General features: G+C 44.4%; 1 protein-coding gene across 1 annotated transcript in view; it reads left to right on the plus strand.

The window, feature by feature from the left end:
* The window catches only part of LOC102813451 (sialic acid-binding Ig-like lectin 14-like), a 37,166-nt gene extending 18,867 nt beyond the window's left edge, over nt 1-18,299 (plus strand). Inside the window, exons 7-9 of the mRNA XM_006868358.1 lie at nt 4,429-4,599; nt 17,954-18,040; nt 18,218-18,299. Coding sequence (XP_006868420.1) covers nt 4,429-4,599; nt 17,954-18,040; nt 18,218-18,299 — 340 coding nt within the window. The remainder of the gene's footprint in view (nt 1-4,428; nt 4,600-17,953; nt 18,041-18,217) is intronic.
* The last annotated feature ends 2,794 nt before the right edge of the window (nt 18,300-21,093 follow it).

A 21,093-nucleotide genomic window follows, 5' to 3' on the forward strand; every position in this document is an offset into this window, starting at 1 on the left:
CATAAATTGTTATGATCCATCCAATCAAACACCTTTGCATAGGTAGACATTTTTCTGGAATTCTCTGCCTTCAGTCAAGTTCACCATGACATCAGCAATGCTATCCCTCATTCCACATCCTCTTCTGACTGTGGTCTGAATTTATGGAAGTTTCCTGTTGATGGACTACTTACTGCTGCAACCACCTTTTAATTATCTTCAGCAAAATTTTATTTGTGTGTGATATTAATGATTTTCATTACATTGTTGTTGAGTTACTGTGGAGTCGTTTCTGACGCCTAGTGAGCCTGCACAGGGTTTCCAAGGCTGCACATCTTTAAGGGAACAGAAAGCCTCATCTTTCTCCCACAGAACGGCTGTAGTTTCGAACTGCTGACCTTGAGGTTAGCAGCTGGATTCGTATAACCACTACACTACCAGAGCTCCTTGTTCATTATATTAATGTGATATTAATGAAAATTATTCTTGATTTTCATGGGCTGTTGGGTCACCTTTCTTTGGAATGGGCACCAATGTGGGTCTCTTCCAGGTAGTTCATCAGGTAGCTGTTTCCAAATTTCTTGGCCTAGATGAGTGATTACTTCCTGCATTGTTGAAACATATTCATTGATATTCCATCATTTCCAGTAGTCTTGATTTTCACCCTCCAGTGCAACTTGGACTTCTTTCTTCGTCACCATTGGCTCTTGATCATATGCTACCTCCTGACTGAGCGACATGTAATTCCTTGTAATACAGTGACTATGTAGTCCTTCCATCATCTTTCGATGCTTCCTGGGTTGTTCAATATTTTGTCCACAGAATCCTTCAAATATTGCAACCAAAACTTGATTGTTTTTTTTCTGTTCTTTCGGATTGAGAAATACAGAGCATGTTCTTCTTTTTGGAATTTTTAACTCCTGGTGTTTGCATATTTCATTATACTGCTTTCTTTGGTTTTTTTGAGCTGCCCTTTGAAATATTCTGTTCAGCTCTTTTACTTCACCATTTCTTCCATTTGCTTTAGCTACCCTACATCCTAGAGCAACTTTCAGAGTTTCTTTTGACATCTATTATGGTCTTTTCTTTCTCTCTTGTCATTTTAAGGACCTTTTGCTTTCTCTGTCCATGAGGTCCTTGATGTCATCCCTTAACTCCTCAGGATTAGTGTTCGGTATGCCAAATCTATGCTTGAGATGGGCTCTAATTTCAGGTGGGATCTGCTCAAGTCTCTTCTTTGGCTCTCATGGATTTATCTTCATTTTTTTCAGCTTCAACTTACACTTGCATATGAACAATTGATGGTCTGTTCTAAGTCAGTCCCTGACCTTGTCGGACTGATGATATTGAACATCTCCATCATGACTTTCCACAGATATACTCGATTTGATTCCTGTGTATTTTTTCTTGGCAAGGTCCATTTGTATACTCACTGTTTATGTTGTCTATAAAAAGGTATTTCCAATGAATAGCCGTTGGTCTTGCAAAATTCTGTCATGTGATCTCCATCATCTTTCCTGTCACCATGGTCAGCCACACTTTCCGAATACTGATCTTTCTTATTTTTTCTGACTTTCACGTTCTAATCATCAGTCATTATCAGTGTATACTGATGGCATGTTTTATCAATTTCAAAGTGCAGCTGTTGGTAAAAACATCTTCTGTATCTTCCTCTTTGTTATTAATAGCTAATACGTTAATTTGAAAAGGAGTTGCATTAACTCAAACTTGCCATATTCAAAGTCCAGCTTAGGACTAACTCAACCACATACAACACTTCTACCTCCGTACTCCTATCTTCACAAATATCACCACCAGCTTTCTAACTAAGCTCAAATCTAATGCCTTCGTGTCAGCTTCCATTCCTGCCTATCACCACACAATCCATCAGAAAATTCCATTAGCTTCTCCTTCAACCGCTTCTCCCTTATTCCTCCTACCTCCCTTCATCCATGCACCATATTTCACCTGAACACAACTGTAGCCTTCTCTATGTTCTCTCTGCTTCTACTGTTAAACTCCTCTAATCTAGTCCCTGTACATATTATCATTTACAACACAAACAGGTATATCCACTCTATGGGGGACCAAACAACAGTAAAAGGGACAAGTTATTGATATACACAACCAATTGGATGGAACTCAAGGAATAAAAACAAGGAAGTGAAAAAATACCTTTTTATAGACAACATAAACAGGGACTATACAAGTGGACCTTGCTAAGTAAAATACACAGGAATCAAATCGAGTATATCTGTGGAAAGTGATGATGGAGACGTTCAATATCGTCTCAAAAGGACACATACTACATGAGCCCATGTACATAACATTTTAAAAATAGTTTTTATTGTGGGTTAAGTGATAGTTTACATGGGACAACATCGGTTTTATACTCACCCTATCGTATTCCTATAACATTCCTGAAATGGTAAAACTATAGAGCTGGTGCTCCCCAGTTAGTGGCTGTGCAGGGTTAGGGATGGAGACATGATAAGCACATGTATGAGAAACACTATGAATGGGACAGGAGTCCTTAGCTAAGTACTGTGGGGACATAAAGTAACAACATCAGAACTTGTCACTCTTCAGTGGGGAGGATGATGACCAGGAACCATCCAAAGCTGATTTCCATGGGGTGGACAGAGGTCAGACATACCTCTACCCCCAACCTTCTTAGTAATTCTGACAACAGCACTCAACCACTAGCTGGAAGGGTTGGCAGTTCAAACCCACGCAGAGGCATCCCAGAAGACAAGCCTGGCCATCTACTTCCCAAAACACCACAGCTTCAAAAACCCTATGGAGCGCAGTTCTACTCTGCAACACATAGGGTCGACCTGAGTCCGAATTGACTCGACGACACCTAACAACAACAACGTGAGTGGGAAAGTTCTGTACCTTGATTACGGTGACATGAGAGGACTCCCCACGATGCGATAAAACTGCAAACTACACACACAGATCAATGTCAATGCCCTGGTTTTGATAGTGTCCTTGAGTTACACGTTGCCACTGGGGCCAAAGGCACATGGAAACTCTACTATTTTTGCTACTTCCTGAAAATCTATAATCATTTCAAAATAGAAAGTTAAAAAAAGAAATCAAGGCACGTCACTTTCCTGTTTAAAACTTTCAGCGATTCTCCCTCCTGACCACTGCCTGTCAGTTAATTCTGACTCACAGTGACCCCACAGGTCAATGGAGAACAACAGCTCCGTGGAGTCTCCCAGCCTGCAAATCCTCACTGAGTCACACTTTCTCATCTTTCTCCCTCAGGGCAGCTGGTGGGCTTGAACCACTGACCTTTCAGTTAGTAACCTGATGCTTAACCTTCTGATCCACCAGACCTCCTTTCTCCCTGTCTTCCCTGACTAAAAATACCCATCCTACCTCCCCTCCACTGCCTTCAACCCTGCCTGGTTTTCTTCTCAGCATTTTTCATGATCCAGTACTATGTCTAGCTGGCGTCCTGGTGTGGCGCTGAGGGGTAAGCCCTGGGCTGCTAGCCAAAAGGTTGGCACTTCAAACCCACCAGCTGCTTCTTAGAAAATCTATACAAGGTTGCTATGAGTTGGAACTGACTCAATGGCACTTAACGACAATACTACAGCTGACCCTTGAACAACATGGGTTTGAACTGTATGTTGTTGGAGTTCAGTGCCGTTGAGTTGGTTCCGACTCACAGTAACCCTGTACAGGATTTCCGAGGAACAGGTGGTAGGTTTGAACTACCAACCTTGTGGTTCGCAGTCCAGGGCCGATGCACAGCACCACACCTTATACTTGGATCTCTCTCCCTGTGCTATTACAGTCAGCTCAAAGGTTGCAACTATCCACTTAAAATGCCATGTTACGCTGATCATCCACATTTAAGTGGACCCTTGCAGTTCAAACTCAGGTTGTCTAAGAGCCATCTATAAATTACACACAGATTTTGGACTGCGAGGGAGGTCGACGCCCTTAGCCGCTGCATTTTTCCAGGGTCAGCTGTGCCTGTTTCTTTGCTAGTTGTCTCTTCTTGCTTGCCACAGGGGGACAGTCAGCTCAGTGTGGGGCAGGGACTTTGCTTTTATTCCTGGCTGTAGTATCTTCAAGGAGTCCTGGTGGTGGTACTGTGGGTTAGGCATTGGGCTGCTAACCAAAATATTGGTGGTTCAAACCCACTAGCTGCTCTGAGGAGAAAGATGAGAATCTCTGAGGCTACTCAGGTAAAGATTTACAGTCTCAGAAACCCTACATATAAGGTCCCTGTGAGACTGAATCGACTCGATGGCAGTGAGCTTGGTTTGGTTTGGTTTGGGGTAGCATCCTCAGCTCTTAAAAGAGTACCTGGCACATGGTAGGTGCTCAGATATTTGTTGAACAAACGAGTGATGGATAATTGTTATTCCCTCAGGTTGAGAATCAGAAGGCCACACCAAGCATTCCTTCCCAGCAACCTCCTGCAAGGACTCGCCCTCCAGAACCAAAGGCCCCAAAGAAACCCATTTGCCCAGTATCAAGACCATCCTCACAAGGTCCAGAACCCAAGAATACTGAAGAGGAGTTGCATTATGCTGCTGTTAACTTTCCAGCCCTCAGACCCTGGGGGACCCAGGAACCTAAGGACGCCAACACTGAGTATGCAGAAATCAGATTCCACCGAGGGTCTGCTGAGCTTTAGGACTGAGACCTGGGTCACAGAAAAAGGGAGCAAGACAAAGAGGGTAAGGAAAATAGGGTGTTTTTAATCCTCCAAGGATGACCATATTATTACAGGTCCCAGTATTTGGAATAGACTGGTATAGCTGTCCTGAGTGGCCTTGGAAAATATTTTCCATGGAAATACCCAGGCATCATCCTAACTGACTACTTATGGCCTCACAGAGTCTCAAAGAACCTTGAACAATTTTTAAATTAGGACCTGGCAAACAAGGCTTACAGGCCCAATCTCACCCACTGAGATTTGTACCACCCCTGAGCTAGGCAGCATGGTTTTTTGTGTACATTTGAAATGGTTGGGGGGAAATGCCAAAAAAAAAAGAACATTGTTTCCTGGCACATGATTATTGTGTGACATTTTGATCCCTATGCCCATAAATAAAGTTTTATTGGTACACAGTCGTGCACATTCATTTATGTATGACAGCTTTGGAGTCCTGGTGTGATGCTATAGGATAAACACTAAAATGCTATCTGCAACGTCAGGGGTTCAAAACCACCATGTACTCCTTGTACTCACTATGAGTTGGAACCAACTTGATGGTATTTAACAACAGCATGGCTGCTTTATGAAGCCCTGGTGACACTGCTGGTTAAGCATTGGGTGCTAATCAACAGGTCGGTGGTTTGAACCCACCAGCCGCTCCACAGGAGCAAGATGAGGCAGTGTGCATCTGTAAAGATTTACAGCCTCGGAAATCCTAGGGAACAATTCTGTTCTGTCCTATTGGGTCTCTATGAATTGGAATTGACTCCACAGCAGCCAATGAGATTGGTGGGTTTGTATGACAGCTTTGGGTCTCTGCATAGAACACAAGGTTTGCTCATAAAAGGTTGGTGGGTGAACGCAGCCAGTGGCATCCCAGAAGAATGGCCGGTGATCTGGTTTTGTAAAGATGACAACCAAAAAACAGCCAAGAGCCCACGTCTACTGTGTACACCGGTGGCCACCATGAGCTGGAATGAACAGTAACAGGTTTGGGTTTGGGGTTTTTTGTTTTTACTTTTTAGTATGGTTACTTTCACACGCAATGGCAAGGTTGAGTTATTGGCATGCAAGTCCTAAAATATTTACTTGCTGGTACTTCACAGAAAAAGTTTGCCAACCCTTGGTTAAAATGAAACGAACAGGCCATGGGGTTTCCAACACTGTGGATCTATGGAAACAGATGGCCACATCTTTCTTCCTTGAAACAGTTGATGGGTTTGAGCCACTGGACTTTGTATTAGCTGCCAAGTACTTATTAACCACTGTGCCACCAGGGCCCTCCTAAAAAGACAATCCTAACAAAGTCAAGCAAAGACTGTTATTGTTAAGTGCCATCGGGTTGGTTCGAACGCACAGCGACCCTCTGCATGACAGGATGTCCTGCTCCGTTCTCCAGTTGTTATGCTTGAGCCCATTCTGTTGCCAGTCATTAGGAGTCATCCTGCTTATCACTGACCCTCCACTTTACCAAGCATGATGTCCTTTTCCAGCAACTGATCCCTTCTAACATGTCCAAAGTATGAGAGATGAAGCCTCATCAACTTGTTTCTAAGGAACATTCTGGCTATAGTTGTTCCAAAACAGATCTGGTTTGTTCTTCCGGCAGTCCATGGTACTTTCAATATTCTTCTCCAACACCATGATTAAACACATCAATTCTTATTTATTATTCAACTTCCTTATTCACTGTCTAACTTTCACATGCATATGAAACTATTGAAAATACCATGGTTTGGTTGGTGTTTTTAGTTTGTTTTTTTTTTATGCCTAATGCTGGACATCATTGGATTTCTTGACAGCTGCTTCCTGGAGTATTGATTGTGAAGCCAAGCAAAATGAGTCTTTGACAACTTCAATCTTGTCTCATGATGTTAATAACTGGTCCAGCTGTGAGGATTTTAATTTTTTTTACACTGAGCTGCAGTGCATACAAGCAAAAACTGTTGTGTTGTTAAGTGCCGTTGAGTTGGTTCTGACCCATAGCGACCCTGTATACAATTTCCAAGGAACAACTGGTGAACTTGAACCACCGACCTTGTGGTTCGAACCAACTTTGCAGCCCTGCGCATTAATCCACAGCACCACAATTACTAATTTTGTGTGAAGGAAACAAATGGTTACAACAAATAAATTCTAAAGTGCAGAGGAAGGGCAGTGGGTGACTATGTGAGAAGGTGCCATCTAGGATGAGGCGTCAGAGAATTGTCATCCCTGTTCAGGGACTCTCAACTTTATCTTGTTACTTGGAAAAGTGGAGGATCAACAAAAAAGAGGAAGGCCCCCAATGAGATGGGTTGGCACAGTGGCAGCAGTGAGGGGCTTAAACATAACAACAATTGTGAGGATGGTACAGGACCACACAGTGTTGTGTTCTGTTGTGCGTAAGGTCACTATGGGCTACAACAGATTCAAAGGCACCTAACAACAAAAACAACTTTATCTTATAGGCATTGAGCTCTTTGGAGTGTCTGAGGCATGAGGAAGCCATGCATTTACCCCCAGACAGTCTCTGAGGCTTTAATCTTTTACAGAAGCAGACTGCCACATCCTTCTGTGAGTGGCTTGCGGCGGTGGGTGGGGGGGGTCCCCAACAGCTCCACCTAGTTTAGCAGCTGAAGGCTTAACCAATGTGCTACGAGGTCCCCTGGGCCCAGGGGTATTGTTGTTGTTAAGTGCCTTTGAGTCCGTCTGGACTCATAGCCACCCTGTACAGGGTTTCCAAGGAGTGACTGGTGAATTTGAACTGCCGACCTTGCAGGGTTAACCCACAGTGCCACACCAGGACTCCTTTCCCAGGGGGTATACAGAAGAACAAAAGAAAGGAGGACTGGATGTGGCTTGAAAACTGAGTGAAGAACAAATTTTGGTTATGAATAAACCAGCTGGTGTACCCCAGCAGAAAAGAAAGCCATCTGTTGGGGGGCAGGGCGGGACTCTGCCTCTTCTCTGCTTCCTGCTTCTTCTATCCCCCTCCTGGGAGCTCACAGGATGCTCACAGAAAGCCCTGAGGAGGGCTGGCTACCCCTTGTCAAGCAGAAAACAGGAGAATCACAAAACAAAAGGAGCTGAATTTTGTATTGTTTAAAAAAAAGAGAAGGAAAGAGGCAATAGATGACACAATTGTGGTTTGGTACCCTCCAGTTAGTTAAGATGCATAGCGAGCCCATGCACATTAGAAGGCAACAATGCAATAGCTTCAACAATCGTTGCTCTGTTTGAGCCCATTACTACAGCCACTGTGCCATTTCATCTCACTGCAGAAAACATACAGATAAAACAGGAAGGTGCCTATGTTTTTCTCAAGTCATAAATTGTACCTAAGTAGTCAGGGTAATAATAAGGAGGAAGGAGGAAAGGGGGGAGAATCAAGGTTAAGTGAAAACACACTTAAAAATTAAAAACCATGGCCATCAAGTCGTTCCTGACTCATTACAGAGGAGGACTGAGCTCGGATGGATTTTCTCGGTTGTGGTGTTTCCATGGAAACGGATCACCAGGTCTTTCTTCTGCAGCACTATCATGGGCATTCGAACTGCCGACTTTCAGAATGATACCAAAACCAAATCCAATTCACTGCCATCAAGTCCGTTCCTACTCACAGCAACCCTATAGGATAGAACAGAACTGTCCCATAGGGTTTCTGAGACTAGATCCTTACCGAAGCAGACAGCCTCCATCTTTGTCCCATGGTGCAGCTGGTACCACCAGAACTCCTTCCCTGCGTACTACATTGTGAGCTGATTATTTATAGCTATCTTTTTCAAACGTCCACATGCCTTAAAAGCACTAGACCACAAAGGCGGCGGTTCAGATTCACCAGTCACTCCTTGGAAGGTCTATACAGGGTCGCTATGAGTTAGGACGGACGCGACAGCATTTATCACAACAAAAGCAATAAAAACAACAAAAAACTTGTTAATGGGAACATCAGTTTCTATGAATCACATTAGAAGGTTCAGGACAGAGTGGCTGAAAATGTGAAACAAAACTGAATATTATTTTATAAAAAAACTGGTTTTACTGGTCAGAAAGAGACTTGAGGAACCTGAGACTATGCCTCTTAACCACCCTTTACATTTAGAGAGGAGCTCAGCTTCATGACCTAATTTTCAGCCAAGCAGTCCATAGGTAGACAGGTGTGTTCACCACAGAACTGTCATTCAAAATCCAAAGGACAACATTTGTTCCTAAGGACCAAGCTGAGAAAGGATGGGAAGGGAGGAAGCAGATAACTGATGTTGTCCAGAGGGGACTTCAATCATTGAGATGAAACAAAGTGTCTGATTTGTTGAATGCAAAACTGATGATCTTGTCTATAAAATTCACAGTGAAAAGTTTAAAAAATAAAATAAAATAAAACAAAACTCTGTAAAGTTGAAAGCATCTCCATTGTGAACACATTGGAGACTCCGAGAGTCTAGGGTCATAAGATCCTTGGTGGAACGTGGGCTAAGCGCTTGGCTATGATCTGTAAGGTAGGTGGTTCAAACACACCAGCAGCTCTGTAAAGATTTACAGCTTTGGAAATGCTGTGGGGACAGTTCTTCTTTGCTCTATGGGATCACTATGAGTTGAAATACACTAGACAATGAGATTTCTTTCTTTCTTTTTTAAAGCTACACGAAAAGAAAATAACAGAGCCAGTATGCCATCAAGGTCTGTCTGACTCAAGCCACAAGCTTTTCCCACGGCTTCATCACGCCCCCTGTAGGGAGAGTTTCTGAGTGAGAAGCCTCATCTCCCTGAGGTTTGTTATCCAGAAACTGACGAATAAGGAAGTGTTGCAGCCGCAGCGAGCGAACCAAGAAGAGAGACAGAGAATGCCCCGTGGGACAGTTTTATTCTGCACACACGGGATAGCCACGAGCCAAAAACACATCGACAGCCGTGGACAACATCAACATGGTTAGTAAGTGGTAGATTGGACATAAATACAAATATAAGACAGTTGCTTCGTCCATTCTTTAGACTTGAGCCTGTGGTCTGTGTACTGTTTGTTCATTCTGGGAGCCATCAGCAGCCGGTTCATCAGCTACCTGAGTCAGGAGAAGCCTTGGGTCCAACGTCTGACCTACAGACATGGGTACACACTTGTGCTCCATGAAAAGAGCCAGTGTTTGGATGGATACCTGTTACATATACCTGCCCCGTGAGGCACAAATGACAGGGCTTTAGTGAGCCCAATGAAACTTCCTCTACTCAGTTTCTTACTTAAGACCCTCACCTACTCTGACTTTGCCCTGGCAGGCACCCCACTTTCTCTTTTAAAAAAAACAAACCACTTTATATTTTTGTTGTTGTGGAGAACATACACAGCAAAACAGACACCAAATCAACTGTTTCTACAAAAACAATTCATTGACGTTGATTGCATCCTTTGAGTTGAATGGAGCAACTTCTCTGACCTTCCTTTTCTGACTTGTTCTTCCTGCTTTAACAAGAACTCACCCACGCTAAAGTTTCCTGTCTAATCATTCCAGTTGCTGTTGTCCATTTAATCTCATATCAATAGGTTCCTTCTTTGGGGTAGGGATTTTTTTTTTTTTTTTTAAGTTTTTATTGTGTGAATTGAGTGATAGTTTACATGGGAGAATATCGTTTTACACTCATTGTTTCATTGCAATGATTACAGTCGCCTCTGTGTATCATCATTCAACAGTATTTGCTTCTATTCCCTCTGATTATTATTTTTTGGGCTGGGGGGATGTACACAAAACCACTCAGGAATATATAATCATTTAAGCAACCAAAGGGCATATTCTGCAAGCCAGCCTCCTGGCCGCCAGCACACAGCCTTTCTCTTTCCATGAGTACAGAGTCCTCAGCTGCTCCTTCTCTCCATGCCCTCATCTCTGCCTCCATCTCTGGTGTCACTGCTTCTCTGGATAAGGTCCCACATTCCGCTTGTGCTCTTCTACCTTGATGGTCCTAGGGTCCTCTGTTCCTGGACTGTAAGATTAACTACTCAGGGTAGGGGATGTTTTGTGTGTCACTTTATTCAGATATAACATGCAATACAGTTTTGAAATGGTGCTAAACTTTTGAAAATGATGTGTATGTAGAACTCAGTTCTCAAGATTCATTATTGGATATTTATAAACAAAACAAAACAAAACTTTTTATTGTGAGTTGGGTGAAGGCTTATAGAGAAGATCAACAGTTTTACATTTAACAATTAATACACATTTTATTTGCTTCATTGATTGCAATTCCCACAATACATCACTCATCCCACTTGCTCTCTGTCACCTCTTTCCGTTCCTCCTTCTTCCCTTCTGAACTTTGTCATTGGATACATGCTGCCTTTTTAAAATCTCAAATGGTTGGTCATTCTAAGTGTAGCTTACTAATGTTATTGTTTCTTTGTCTACTGTGTGGCTGAATTTGAATTCAGTTCCAGACTTGAAGGTTCTTAAGAGAACACATTGACATTGCTGAAGGCAGACATTCTTTCCTAGTTAAGCGCAACAATTATTTGGTTTTAAGACTTCATGGGGTATTTTGGTTTAAGGTTTAAAGATGATCCCAGGGCATCAGTTTCAGCAGTTCATCCAGCCTCCAAGACTCCAGAAAGTCAGGATTCCATAAGAATTTGAAATTCTATCTGCATTTCACCCCTTTTGATCAAAGATTCTTCTATAGTCCGCTAATGGTTAGCCGGTCACCATTTTGTACTGGTTTCATGGCAAAGATGGCAGTTGTTCATGGAGACAATTTGTCTCACATTCCATTCTCTCCCCCTATCCCTGATGCCTCTTCTTTCTATGTTGTTCCAGATGAATGAAGACCAATGATTGGATCATCCTATGGCCACTTCCTACCCTGTTTGGTGATGTACACTCGGACAGCTGATATTGAGCTACCCTCTCTACTGGTTAGTTGACCCACGTCTTTAAGCTGTGCCAAACTATGGCATGCTTTCTGCACCTCCCAGTATCTCATCACCCCTGCCATTCCTCTCCCCTAAGAAAGTAACATGGCTGCTAGTTAAGCAACCAATGGGAGGATGGAATACTCATTTCTCCCTTCTTTCAGAAATCCCCTGTCATAGAATTGTGTCTTCCCAAAATAGCTGCCAGCTTGGCTGGACCATGATTCTCAGTGGTGTGGCAGTTATGTGATGATCCCCCTTGATGTGACCTGATGTGATCAACCAATAAGTGGATTGAAGATGGGATTGTCATTCATTGTTAGGTACTGTGGACTCTGTCCAGACTTGTAGAGAGAGTTTCTGAGGAGTGGCTTGTGCGTTTGAATGACCCATCCTGTGGTTAGCAGTCCAGTGCTTATCCTACAGCACCACAATCTCTCCATGATCCTCATCTGATTTTCAGGAGACTCCCAAGAGTGTGTGGCATTCAATACCTTTTATCTTAAAAGAGATGAAAGGGGAGAAACTTGAGCAGAAAAGAGGGACCTGATACTACCAAAAAAGGAGAGCCAGGAGTGGAATGCATCCTTTGGACCCCGGGCTTCCTACGCTGTAAAGCTCCTAGATTCAGGGAACGAGTGTTGTCAAGACACATGGAGCTCTCCAAGGAATGCTGGGTCTACCAATATTGAAAGGAGACAAGGACCTTTCTCTGGAGCTAGCCGCCTAGACTGTGACAGAATACATTTCTGTTTGTGAAAGTCACCCCTTGTGGTGTCTCTGACATAGCAGCACAAGAGAACTAAGACGTCTCCAGTCTTTACCAGAAAGGTCATTGCAGCAGCCTTGTCCCACACAGAGCACTGGTCATGGGGGTGTGGGAAAGTTGAAGCATTTCACCAAAGACTTCATGCCAGGCTCTTCCACACCACACAGTTGATGGGAGGAGAATGTCATTGTGAGTCTAAGCCATATGAGCTTTCACACAGGAGCCCCAAACCCAAGCAAGAAAAATAGAGGCAGGAAGGGAAGATAAACAGTCAGCAAAGAAAAGGGGGAGCCAGCATCATTAAATCACGACTTTTTACCCTAAATAACAGATAGTCTGTTCCTTCTCATTTGAGACTGCTACAAAAAAGATGGTGGGAAAATGAAATAAAAAGATAAGACTTTTTCAGTGAATTTTTGATGCCTCCTTGTCCTCTGTGCCCTTTGCGCAGCAGAACAGTCTGTTCCATGATCGACTTTGTGGTGTTTTGTGGTACTTTGCATGGGTTTTGTTGTCCTGTGCACATTGTACTGTGGGTAGAGGGCTGGCTTAATAACAGGTGACAACAACAACAATATGGGGGTGACTTCACCCACCTGAAAGAGTATAGGGTAGTGGGGACAAGCCCTGGCTCCAGAACTCACTAGGTCCAAATCCTACTTTTTCACCCCAAAGACTGTCAGACCTTCAACAAATTATTTAGCTTATCTGAGTACTTACTCATCTGCATAAAGGTGTGGCGCCGTAGGATCAGCACTGGACTGAGAAACCCAAGGTTGGCAGTTCAAACCCAACAGCTGGTACTTGGGAACTCTATACAGGGTTGTAATGAGTCAGGACCGACTCAGTAGCACTTACAACAACAACAACAACAACCTCACAGGTTTAAACTGATGATCGAAATAAGATAGTCAACATTTAAAAACTGGGCACTCAGAACGTTAACTACTCTTTTTTTCATGTTGAAGTTTTAAGATGAAAAATAATACTTTTAGCAAGTTAGAAAATAGGGAAATCAAACAGCACATGAAAGTATAAACTGAATAGCAAAGAACCTCTTTCCTCTACCACCCACTAGCCCTCTCCTCCCCAGTGAACACTCTGGTTTTTTTTTCAAGTATCTGCAGAGGAAAATATGTACCTGTGAGCAAAAAGCCCCTCTTAGGGAATTAAAAAAAAAAAAAAAAAGATGATTTTTTTTTTCCGTTTAAAAAATGGAAGCTACCTTTTCATTAATAAAGTGGTTATGAGCCACATCTGAAACTGCAACAGCCCCGAAGAGGAAACTTTTTGTCCCCCTTCCTAAAGTGACTCTTTATAGATCTTCACTCTTGGGAAATGTTTGTGTAAAATCACTTGTGCTCCATGAATTGGCATTGTGAAAATCCGTGTTTGAAAATTGTCATCAGCTGATTCCACAATTATAGGGTCTGCTTTTCTTAAAGTTGTTCCTTATTAACACATAATGAAGAAATTCAATTTGAGGTTTATTGTTAATTGCTAGAAGCTATTTGTCTTCCTTCCTTTTGAGTAGATATTTAAAAAAAATAAAATTATTCTCATCCATTTTGTCCCCAGAGACCCAAGCACAATGCCGTTACTTTATGACCTAGCTGTTTACTGCTGATTCCTGGTGTGGTGTTGTAGGGTCAACACTGGATGTTGAACCACAAGGTTGGCAGTTCAAACCCATCAGTTGCTCCTCAGAAACCCTATCCAGGGTTGTTACGCATCTGAATCACCTCTACGGCAATACCACAAGTGAATGGGCTTTAACAAACAGGACTTTATTCCCTCATAGTTTAGGAGGCCAGAAGTCTGAATTCAGGGCACCACTCTAGGAGAAGGTTTTCTCTCTGGGTCAGCTTGAGGAAACATCATTGTCATCGATCTTCCCCTGGGCCTAGGAGTGTCTCAGCACAGGGACTGGGGTCTGAAGATGGCACTCCACTCCCATCTCATATTTCTTGGTGGTACTAGGTCCTTCAGATCTCTGCTCACGTGTTCGATTCCTTTTATATTTCAAAGAGATTGAGTCAAAACACAGCCTCGTCTATTGCATCCTTCCTCGTTAATTTAACCACCTCTACTCCTGTCTCATTAAGGTGAGGATTTACAATCCCGCAGGATAATTCTGCAGATGACAAAGTGGAGGAGGTACTGAGAATCCTGGTCCAGCCAAGTTGACACATGTTTTGAGGGGACAGAATTGAATCCATAATGCCACATTAAACTTTTTATTCCGTAATGTATACATGTATGTAGATCATGATTTTCTTAACACAGAAGAGATCCTATGAATCATGTCCCAAACAGAGCCTAAATCCTGATCTGCCCAGTCTCCTCAGCTCATTACGAGGTAATTCCATTCTTTCAGTTACTCAGACCAAAACCTTACAAGTGCTCGCAACTCTTTTCCACATCCAATATGCCTAGAAATGCTCAGTTTGACTTTCAAATTAGGACTAGAATTCAATCATTTCTCCCTCCCTCCCATCTCAGGGCCTTTCTGTATCTGTGAGTCTTTCATGTATCCTGTATCCGTTAAATCTCATCACTTTCTGTTCCTTATCCATGTTACTTTCCTAACAAATGAGTTCCTTCTTCCTTTATCTCCAGTCCAGCCTACTCCCATAACAGGCCCTCCCTGTCTCCTTACCCTGATTTATTTTATTCAAAGCATTTATCACCTTATTTTTCTTGTTTCTTGTCTCTTTCCACTTGAACGTAAGCTCCATGAGGTTAAAGACTCTTATCTGTTTTGTTCAGTGCTGTTTCTCCTGGTAAATAGAATGTACTGCCTGGAACACAGTACATGCTCAATAAACATTTGATGGATGTTCTACACGCTTTTCGGTTCCCTACTTATTTCATTAAGTGTGCTCTGGAATAATTCCATATATATCCAGCATAGTACGTATTAACTTTTTCCTCTTCAGTTATTTGAGAAACTCAAGAGTGGTTACTTTAGGGGAGAGGGTGAGGGAGGTGATAGAGGAAGGTTTTTATGTTATTAATTTTATAACTTCATGCACCATTTGATTTTCCTATTTTCTAACTTGCTATAAGCATTGCTTTTAATGCTGAAGCATCAACATGAAAAACGTAGTTAACATGTTGAGAGCCAAGTTTAAACATTGATTACATCTTTTTAATCATCAGTACATCCTTGTGAGGCGAGTACTATAATTTACATTATACAGATGAGCAAATAGGTACAGCGAGGATAAGTAATTTGCTCAAGTTCTGACCATCTTTGGGGTGGAAGAGTGGAACTTGAACTTCAGTCAGATCTTGAGTCTGGGCTAAGGGAGGAAAGGGTTGAGAGGGTCAGGAACCCTGAAGTCAAATGGATGTGTGAATGAAGAGTGGCTATGTGTGTGTGCGTGTGTGATGGCAATGGGGAGAAGATTCCTGGTGGGGGCCACAAAGCTGATTCTGGGGGAGGTATCTGCGAGGATAAGAGCAGGCCCAGATGTGGAAGGATGGGGAGAAGGGGGTTATGCTAGGATGGGAGGAGGCAGAGGAAATCTGGAGATGTTGAGGTCTGAATGTTGAGAAGGACACAGAGTTATCTGAGAGTGTGGAGGAATGATAGAGAAATTTGAGGAAAGGAGGAGAGTCTGAAGATAAAACAAGACGAGGGGAAGACTTGGCAGGTAGAAGAATAGGGGAACCCTAGAGTGAGAGAGGACTTGGAAGTGAAACTTTTGAACTAGAGAATGATACCGGGGCTTCCCAGTAACCAGAAAAGGCCCTAAGAGTGGGGGAATTCCTGAGGCTGAGGGAGGCCCCAAGGATCACCCCACTGAACCAAGAAGGTGACAGCATTTAACAACAACAACAACAAGTGTTTATGGAGTCCTGGTGTGGCACTGCACGGTCAGAATAAAGCACTGGACCACAAGGTCGGTTTGAACTGCATGGTCGGTGGTTCAAACCCACCATCGCTCCTTGGGAACCCTGTTTTTGTTGTTAAATGTCATTAAGTCTGTTACGACTCACAGCGATCTTATATAGGGTTCCAAGGAATGGCTGGTGAGTTTGAACCACTGACCTTGAGGTTCAAACCGACCGTGCTGTCCAGTGCTTTATCCTTCAGCGCTATACCAAGATTCAGGTCGCCATGAGTAAGAACCTACTAGATGGCATAATGACAACAATATTTATGAGGTGTCCTGGTGTGAGGCTGTAAGATAAGCACAGGACTAGTAACCACAATGTTGGCTGTTCAAATCCATCAGTGGCTTCTTGGAAACCGTGCATAGGGTCGCTATGAGTCGGAACCGACTCCCCGGCACTTAACAACAACAACAACAACAATTTCTATGAGAGGGACCCTGGTGGTGTAGTGGTTAAGCGCTTGGCTGCTAACCAAAAGTTGAATGGTTTGAACCCACCGATTGCTCCATGGGAGAAAGACACGGCAGTCTGTTTCCTTGCTGTGAATAGATTTGAGTCACAGGGACTTGGTAGGATAGAGAATGATCCCATAGGGTTTCCAAGTCTGTAAGTGTCTACAGAAGCCGACCATCACATCTTTCTCCAGTGGAATGATTGGATTCGAACTGCCAACTCTTTGGTTAGCAGCCAAGTGCTTGACCACTGTGCCACCAGGGTTTCTCTGTTGTAGACTGACAGCTTTAGAAACCCTATGGGTCAGTTCTACTTGGTCCTCTAGGGTCACCGTGAGTCAGAATCGACTTGAGAGGCTATGGATTTTTTGTTTTGTTTTGTTTTAACCTTTGGTCTTTCTTTCGAGAGGCCCGCTGCATGGGTTCCAACTATGAATCTTTTAGCCAGCAGTCAATTGCTTCTGCTGCTCCCAGGGCTCCTTCTAAAGGCATTAAACAAACAAACAAAAAAGGCCCACTGCCACGGAGTTGATTCTGATTCATAGCGACTCTATGGGAGAAAATAGATCTTCTCTCTAGGGTTTCTGAGACTGCAGACCTTAACCAACAGCCTCGTTTTTCTCCCATGGAGAGACTTGGTGGGTTTGAATAGCTGTTGACCTTTCAGAGGGCAGTCCAAGAGACTAGAAATGAGGGTAAGGTCAAGAAGATAGTAACTCCTGGGGCAAAATCTAAGGTGGGATGAAGGCAGTGAGGTAGGTAAGAGCCTCTAAAAGTGGGGAGATTCTGTAAGAGGAAGGCAAGGATGACCCCCTTGGATCTAAAAACCGGTGCAGGAAGGGGAATACAAGGATAGGCATGAGAGGAACTCTCCACCCATGTACCTAGGAGGGAGTGTGATAAAGGCTCAAGGGAGAAAGCTGGGGGCCAGAGCAATCCAAGGGGCTCCTACAGGAGGAGGGGAATGGGATGCTGGGTGGCAATTTAATGGAATCCTTGAGCCCCTATAGGTTGGGGAGACCTTCAAGGCCTAACTTTAAAACTTTGAAGGTCCACGGTTTGTTGTTGTGAAGTGCCGTCGAGTCGGTTAGGATCCATAGCGACCTTGAATGAAGGGTTTCCGAGGAGCAGCTAGTGACCTTGAATCGCCGACCTTGCAGTTGATCAAAAGGGACGGGTTGATACTAATGGAGAGGGAAAGGGACAAGGGGCTCCGAGGGGCAAAGGAGACCCCCGAACATAATGTCTCCCTCAGCCTAGTAGTCCGTTAAGCTCCACTGCATCTGTAGTCCCGGACCGATCCTCCCCAACGCCAACGTTGCCACCTTGAGGGCATCAGAAAAGTTACACCGTCAACAGCGGTCACAAAACAACCGGTAGGTGCCAATCATAGACTGGAAAGGTACTAACCAATCAGACAACGAGGACAAGGCTCGCGCTCAGAACCACAGCCAATCAAAGAGAGCAGAAATCACCCAAGAGAGAATGCTAACTCATTGCCCCAATATCGCAGGGTAGGAGCTTGGAAGTAACCCCAGTTTCTCTTTGCAAAGGGATGAACAACGCAAACACCCGAGCCAATCAGACCTGCGCTACGTGCCCGGTGTGGGCGGGTCTCGAACGAATCACCGCTGAATTCCCGAACGAATCGGAAGACTCGCGTTCTTAGACGTTGGAGTTGATTGGCTAACTTTCAGAATTTGCCTGTCAATTTTGAAAGCTAGGTACAGGACATTTCCTTAGCGACATAAGATCCCGCCTCACGTCTCCTAGCTTCGGCGGTCTGGAAAACATCAGACCAAGTGGAGTCTGACATTGATCTCGGATACTGGAGGAACAATAGCTGAATAAAACTGGAAGCAGTCTTTTACATTGGAATTGAGCGCTGTCTCGTGAAAAAAACTCCGAAAGCAGTCTGCTACTATAAGTAAAACTTGTTACTGCTTGGTGTCCTTGAGCTGATATTGACTCGTGGTGACTTCACGTACAGATTAGAACTGCACCCTAGGGTGGTGGATTTTGTTGGGTTTTGGGTTTTGAGTTTGGCAGTTCTTAAATCCTATGTATTGATTTATTTTTACACTTTTTATTGTGAATTGTCCATAGCGTTTTTAAGGCTGTGACCTTTCCGAAGCAAATGTCAGGCCTGTCTCCCAGGACACCAGTGGGTGAGCTCCAGTGGCTACCCAGGAACTCACTGTAAAGATCCCATCAGACAAAATCCTATAGCAGTTCTACTCCGTCTGGACAGCAATGCGCTGGTTTGTTTTATTTTTATAAAAAATACATTATGCATTGCCTGCTTCTCTTGCAAAGGAGTCCTGGTGGCGCTGTAGGATAAGCACTGGACTACTAATCACAAGGTCAGCAGTTCAAACCCACCAGCTACTTAGAGGGAAAAAGAGGAGGCTTTCTGCTCCCAGAAAGATTTACAGCCTGGGATACTCTATTCAGGGTCGCTGTAAATTGGATTTGACTCAGTGGTTTGAGTTTGAGTGGGTTCACTTATATGCATGAGAATTCCACAAGTATAGAGGCCTAATCAAGTAAGCCCATAACTGGAGCCTTATACCCATAGTGGGCACTGAGTAAAATATTGCTTACATAAATGTATGTAAGGCTGTCTATTGGGAGTCCTGGTGTGGCGCTGTGGGTTAATGCGCCAGACTGCAAAGTCTGTTTGAACTGCAAGGTCCGCGATTCAAGTTCACCAGCTGCTCCTTGGAAACCCTGTACTGGGTCGCTATGGGTTGGAATCGACTCGATGGCCCTTAACAACAACAACAAGGCTAACTATTAACAAGTCACAATCTACTAGCTAGCAGACAAGAATGGCTTTTTTATTTTAGTCATCTATTATTTTTTTTACTTCTGTGAATTGAGTGAAGGGGTACAGAGCAGATCATCAGTTTTACATTCAACACATCACACTCTTTGTTTCATTTCAATAATTACAATCCCCTCAATGTAACATCCCTGATCCCACTCCCTCCCTTTCAATTCCCCCAAGAAGAGTGACAATTGCTGTCAATAAAACACAATAACCAGTAGCTGTCGTTTATTGAGATTACCTGGAATCCACAGGTTTTGTGATTATTACAGCCTCCTTTAAAGCTCACAAGAATCAGGAAGGTGAGCAATAGTAGCCCCATTTCTCAAATAGGGAAACGGAGGCACAGAGGCTAGAAAAATCTAAGGCCACAAAGAAGTCTACAATAAATTCCAGTCTCTAAAGCTCCTAGTCCAACTGCTGTCTTCATCCTGGGGAGCGTCCAAATGTCCAGATTTCTCAGACAAAATGCCTGTTTAACCTAAAGTAGGAGGCTCTGGAGATACACAGCACCAGCCCCCACTGAGGAACACGACCAGGTATACAAAGCAAGAGAAAGGAGATCGGACTGCAGGTCTGAGGGAGGAGAGGCTGATGTCGGGACTCCAGAGTGGGAGGAAAGAGGGGCTGGGACCTAGAGTCTGAGGTGAAGGAGGAGGGGGCTGGGGGATGGAGGTCCAGACTCCAGAGGGTGAGGGAGAAGGGGCTGGGACCTAGACTCCCAGGTGAGAGAGGACGGGGCTGGGGCCAGACTCCAGTCTGAGAGAGGAAGGGCTGGGACCCAGGTCTGAGGGAGGAGGGGGCTAGAGACCTGGACTCCTGGGTCTTAGGGAAGAGGGGGCGGGGGCCTGGACTCCTGGGTCCGAGGGAGGAGGGGCCTGGGGCCCCAGACTCCTGGGTCTTAGGGAGGAGGGGGCGGGAGGGCCTGGACTCCTGGGTGTTAGGGAGGAGGGGGCAGGGGCAGGGACTCCTGGGTCCGAGGGAGGAGGGGGCGGGGGGCCTGGACTCCTGGTCTGAGGGAGGAGGGGGCTGGGGACCCGGACTCCTGGGTCAGAGGGAGGAGGAGGCTGGGGGCAGGGACTCCTGTGTCTGAGGGAGGAGAGGGATTAGGTCAGGACTCCTGGTTTGTTTGTTTTAATCTTCAGGGTAGCAGAGAGCTTCATCTCTGCTGTTTATAGTATGGAGCCACCACGCTCCCTTCATAAAAGTAGGGGTGAGGATTTAGATTGCAGGGTTCAGGACCAAGGCCGGGATCCCCGCCCCTCCACTGACCACGAGCCTCGCCTCTTTCTAAGTCGAGTTAAAGCCTCGCCCACTTTTAAGCCCAGGCCCCTCCTCTTCCCTTCTGAGGCGAAGGTGCTAGAAGAAACTTCAGAGGACCCCTGAAAAGATGGAACAGCAAAAGGAAGGGGCTGAGCCCGAGGGGTGAGAGATAAAAGACCTCCTGAGAGGGGCAGAGACCCCAAAAGAGGAGAGAACAGTGAAAATCAGACTGGGGGTGGGGGTGGGGACAGACCCAGGGAGAAGGGGAGAGACTCAGAGAGAGGGGGAGACAGAGACCCAGAGAGAGGGGGAGACAGAGACCCAGAGAGAGGGGGA

The sequence above is a fragment of the Chrysochloris asiatica genome, unplaced genomic scaffold, assembly GCF_000296735.1.
Source record: "Chrysochloris asiatica unplaced genomic scaffold, ChrAsi1.0 scaffold00116, whole genome shotgun sequence".
Lineage (NCBI taxonomy): Eukaryota > Metazoa > Chordata > Mammalia > Afrosoricida > Chrysochloridae > Chrysochloris > Chrysochloris asiatica.